A 5,697-nucleotide genomic window follows, 5' to 3' on the forward strand; every position below is an offset into this window, starting at 1 on the left:
CAGACCCCCAAACCCCCCCCCCCCCGGCTTGCAAACCCATCGAAACAGAAACTCTGGGGGTGGGGCCCACAATCTGTGTTTCAGCAACACCTCCAGGGGCTCCTGATGCAGGATGAAGTTGGAGGATCATGGTCTGTAAGTATGGCCACTTCGGTAGCACCGTGCATGCCCACCGGGAGAAGTTTTTGAACTGTTATCTGTATATTGTCTATTGAGAATCATTAGGCTTTTAGGCACCAGCGAGCAAATTGTTCTGAGATTTTTAGTCTCGATTTTATGTGATGATTGTTAATGAGGACAGTTCCAGTTTTCCCTGTTGGTTGATTTGCCATCTATCTTTGCAAACCTGTTTGCTCATCTTTCTCGTTCATGACCAGCACCCCGGTGGGAACCTAAGTGCCCCAGATGATAGCTTAGCTCTCCCAAGTGGCGCTGGGGCATCGTGAGGGTACCCGGGTATCCGGAGGCTGCTTCCTGGGAAACGTAATTGATTTGATTCAAACATGCTCCCTGTGAGTGAAACCAACTGTATTAGTCAGGGTTCCAGAGATCCAGAACCAATAGGGTCTGGGGAGGGGGAGGGAAGAGAGAGAGAGAGAGAGAGAGAGAGAGAGAGAGAGAGAAAGAGAATGAATGAATCTGAAAAGAGGACATTCAGAAAGCCAAGAGACATATGAAAACATGCTCAAAGTCACTAATCATCCGAGAAATGCAAATCAAAACAACAATGAGGTACCATCTCACACCTGTCAGAATGGCTATCATCAACAAATCAACAAATGACAAGTGCTGGAGAGGATGCGGAGAAAAAGGAACCCTCCTGCACTGCTGGTGGGAAGGCAGACTGGTGCAGCCACTGTGAAAAACAGAATGCAGGTTCCTCAAAAAATTAAAAATGGAACTGCCTTTAGACCCAGTGATCCCACTTCTGTGACTATATCCTAAGAATCTCAAAACACCAATCACTAAGAATATATGCATCCCTATGCTTATAGCAGCATTATTTACAATACCAACTCCTCGTCAGTACCAGTAATTGAGTGGATAAAAAAGCTGTAGTTGCCCTGGCCAATGTAGTTCAGTGGGTTGGTTGGGCGTCATACATGCACTGAAAGATTGCTGGTTCAATTCTCAGTCATGACACACGCCCAGGTTGCGGACTCAAACCCTAGTAGGGAGCATGCAGGAGGCAGCTGATTGATGTTTCTCTCTCTCCTCCTCTCTTTCTATCCCTCTCTCCCTCCCTCCATCTCTCTAAGCATGTACTTAGGTAAGGATTAAAAACAAACAAACAAAACAAAAATATTTTAAAACAAAGTTATGGTACATTTACACAATGGAATACTATGTGGCTGTGAAAAAGAAACAATTCTTACCCTTTGCAAGAGCATGGATGGACCTGGAGATTATTATGCTAAGTGAAATAAGTTAGTCAGAGAAAGACAAATACCATATGATCTCACTTACATCTGGAATCTAATGAGCAAAATAAACTTATGAACAAAACAGAACCAGAGGCATGGAGCACTGAAACAGACTGAGGGGTGTCAGAGGGAAGGGTGGTGGGAAGCAATAAAACAATTTAAAAAAAGAGAAAGAGAGAGCATCTGCAGGGCGGGCCACTGGCTAGAGACCAGGGAAACGTTGATGTTGCAGTCTTGAGCCCAAAGGTAGTCTGGAGGCAGAACTCCTCCCCCAGGACTTCAGTCTTTTCTCCAAAGGCCTTCAACTGATTAGATGAGGCTCACCCACAGGATGGAGGGAAGTTTGCTTTACTGAAACTCTGCTGGGTTAAATATTTTCCAGAAAGTAATTTCAGCCCTAGGCGGTTTGGCTCAGTGGATAGAGCATCCGCCTGTGGATTGAAGGGTTCTGGGTTCGGTTCCGGTCAAGTGCACATGCCCTGGTTGCGGGCTCAGTTCCCAGTGTGGGGCATGCAGGAGGCAGCTGATCACTGATTCTCTCTCATCATTGATGTTTCTATCTCTCTCTCCCTCTCCCTTCCTCTCTGAAATCAAAGCATATTAAAAAAAAAAATACAGAAAAATCTAGGAATTTTTCTAGATTTAAAAAAATGTTGGAATTACAAAAAACAATTTTTTTTCACAGCAACTTGAACACGTGTGTTTGGCCAAAACTGGATACCATAGCCTAGCCAGCTGACATATAAAGTGAACCATCACACCAGCAAACTATGGGGAGACCTAAGTTTCCCATACTGGTTTTTCCACTCTGAAAAATACCTAAGTGTTTACTTGAGGTGTCATGCAGCCAAGAACATATTCTGGTTCAGAGATATGCCAGCCTGATAAGCGCCCAATGAACCTGACTTCTTTTCCCAGCTGGGCTGAAACCAGAGGCAGGACACTTATAATGAAGGTGAGTGTGTGGGTTTACCAATACCTCATCACTCCTTGTCTGCTAAGCATTAGCAAGGGTTGGGTGGTCAAAGTGATTCTCAGTTGAGGTGATTGTGCTCCCATTCCCACCCCTGGGGACATTCTGGAGACAATTTCAGGTGGGGGGTGGGGAGGGCAGGGTGCTGCTATTTGCATCTAATTCTAGTGGATAAATATCCTCCAATTCAGAACAGCCTCCGGCCAACAAACAATTTTCTGGCTATAAGTATCCATGGTGCCAAGGTTGAGAAACCCTGATATAGACTTAAGGGCAAAGTAGAAACTTAATAAACAACATAAAGAGCTGGAGCTCTAACCTCCTTAATCATTTTTTATCTTACAGTTTTTTAATGTTTTTATTGATTCTGAGAGAGAGAAGAGGGGAGAGGGGAATAGAGAGACAGAAACATCAATGAGAGAGGAACATCATTGATCAGCTGGCTCCTGTATGCACTCCTACTGGGGATGGAGCTTGCAACTCAGGCTTGTGGCCAGACCAGGAACCAAACTGGCAACCTCTTGGTTCCTGGGTCAATGCTCAACCGCTGAGCCACACTGGCCAGGATGTACATACTTTTTCTTGACAGTAATTTTGATAGTTTTTTTTTGTCTTTTTGTAGTATGGAATCTGGAAGATGAATGCTGATGTCAGTGGCATAGTTCCTATTGGCTCCTAGTGTGGACTTTTGGGGATCTTGAGATCTGGGCATAACATAGATCTTTTGCAACTGATGAATTTTCTTTTCTTTCTCTACCACATACCACAGGCAGCAACTGGAACCCAGTGAGTGCTGTGTATTTGTTGCAATCTGTCCCCACAGACTTTCTGTCACAAAAGCATGAATTTAGATAAAGACATAGTAAAGACCTGAGAACAAACCGAACCAAATAAATGAGAAAAGCCTTATCTAAGACCACTAATGTGGCAAGACTAAAATTTAGCCTGTCTGCCTAATCCTTCCAACACCTAATCTTAAATCTAATCTGTGGTCTTCTACTTGTATCTCAGGCCCACAACTTTGGTTTGATGACCGATACCTCCTGTTCACCCATACATGTAGTCCATTCTGTTACCAAATCGATTTCCCCATTTCAGTGGCTGAATGGGATTTAAAAGCAGCACCTCTATATCCAAGCATCAGTGTTCCAATCTCAATGCCAAAGACTAGGTGGTTCCGTGTGTTGGGGTCCTGCCCCAGCAGGTCCAGGGGTTCCCAAAGGTGTGGACAGAGTCGGCGAAGAAGGAAGGACACGGAGACAGCATTCAGTTGATCAGCAGCCTAGCCAGGTTCTCTAGTCAGGTTCTCCAGCCAGGTTCTGTCTCCTTAATCATTTTATTTGCATACACATTTCTCTCTCCAAATACATGATATCAATATATGCCCGTTTAAGGGTTATTTTGAATCTAAGTAAATTTTGTTGTTTGCCAAGTTCCCAACTAAAGAAGAATAAAATTTCTCTGTACCTACTGCTTGAAGAGACAGCTGGAAGGAAGTGGCGAGAGAGAGAGAGAGAGACCCAGTTTCTGTTAAGCAGAAGACAAGCACAAACACATGATTGCGATCAGAAGCCCGAGACATCACTTCTTGCTTCATCACATGGCTTGGCTTAGGCCATAATTTTGTTTGACTCCAACTCCCTGCTTACTCAACACCAGGCCTTCACAGCTGAGCAAGGCTGAGGAAAACACCCGTGGCCAACCAGTCCTGCTTTAAATTTATGATCGCTCATCTCAGGAGGGTGGGCACGTCTTTCCCTGGACCGTCATTCGTCCTCCCACCCTCCTAACTGACCCCTTCATGCTTGATTCTGTTTCCTCAAGCCTCAGGCTTGCATAGAGGCGTGGCTTCCCACTTCATGCAGAAAGTTACACAATCAGAAGAGAACTGGCATGAGTTCTCAGGGCTACACCTATGCGTCTCCCGGCATTGATGCCCAAAGGCTCTGACTTCCCCCTAATATCATCGACACACTGTTCAGGATCGGTGTGTGCACTGCCCTGCCCTGTCTTTTACTTAAGGATATCCCTCCAGCACTTTCCCTTTTCCTCCCTAATCATCAATTCATTCTCTCTCCTCTCTCTCTCTCTCTCTCTCTCTCTCTCTCTCTCTCCTAGATAATTTGCATCAGTAAACAAGCACCAAAAACAAAACCAAATTTCTCCTGATGTCCTTTCTTCTTCCAACTTTTGCCCCTTTTCTCTTTTCAATTTGCATCAGTAACAAGCACCAAAACAAACAAATTTCTCTTGATATCCTTTCTTCTTCCAACTTTTGCCCCTTTTCTCTTTTCTCCTTCATAATAAAACTGCTTGAGTTCACTCTGTGAGATGCTGGCTTCCTCTATTTTACAGAAACTGCCTTGTGAAGACCCCCCAGACCCACCACGTTGAGGCACGAAGCGCAGAGATTGGTAAGAGACTGGGTATGGGGAGATGGGCCCAGGTCTGAGTATTTTGCAACGTTCATTGTGCTAAGACCACGTGTTCTAAAATCCTGTAGCACACGAGGGAATTTCCGACTTGTATTAGCTGCTTTCCCTGTCAACAGAAACTGCTGACTCCCCACTGCGGCTTCCCTTCACAGGAGCCGTGACTGCCGTACATTTCCTAGGGCAGGTCATGCGCACACCTGCTGGCTGCCTAATGGACCCAGAGTGCATTTCCTGAGCCACCATTCATCTCACTTTGCAGCTCAAATGGCAGGACTCTTCCGGGAATTATTTCCCTGCGGAGCTTCAACGTTCATAACGGGGTCACCGACCGCGAAGAGGGGTCTCCGAGGGGTCTGACCACGGGGCTCGCTGCGCTGCACCGCCACCGCTGCAGAGTCAGGCCCTGGGCAGGGCTGGGATGATCCGTGGAGACCCCACACCCTGACATCACTGTCCCACGTGCTTCAAAACCAAAACGGTATCTTGGTGGGGGCAGTCCCCTCCAATCATCAGGTTTTCTCGAACTTTTTAATATATATTGATTTCAGAGAGGAAGGGAGAGGGAGGGAGAGAGAAACATCGATGGGAGAGAATCAATGATCCTCTGCCTCCTGCACGCCCCACACTGGGGTGGAGCCCGCAACCCAGAATCGAACCGTGACCTCCGGGTTCATAGGTCGATGCTGGGGGGCACAAGCTCTTTCCTTTGCGCACCTCCTCCTGCAACAAACATAAGGGGCTCCAGCCAAAGCCGCCGCCTCCGGGGCGCCCCCCCGCGGTCTGAGCTGAGCTGGGCCATCGACAGGACTGGAAGCGGATTGGTGGGGAAGGCGTGTGGGAGGGGCGTGGCCTGTGCGCTACGCGG

General features: G+C 46.7%; 1 protein-coding gene across 1 annotated transcript in view; it reads left to right on the forward strand.

The window, feature by feature from the left end:
• The window catches only part of SCCPDH (saccharopine dehydrogenase (putative)), a 43,311-nt gene that overhangs the window by 17,764 nt on the left and 19,850 nt on the right, over positions 1 to 5,697 (forward strand). The window contains exon 4 of the mRNA XM_005880153.2: positions 4,753 to 4,811. Coding sequence (XP_005880215.2) covers positions 4,753 to 4,811 — 59 coding nt within the window. The remainder of the gene's footprint in view (positions 1 to 4,752; positions 4,812 to 5,697) is intronic.

The sequence above is a fragment of the Myotis brandtii genome, unplaced genomic scaffold (genome assembly GCF_000412655.1).
Source record: "Myotis brandtii unplaced genomic scaffold, ASM41265v1 scaffold627, whole genome shotgun sequence".
In the NCBI taxonomy this organism is placed as follows: domain Eukaryota; kingdom Metazoa; phylum Chordata; class Mammalia; order Chiroptera; family Vespertilionidae; genus Myotis; species Myotis brandtii.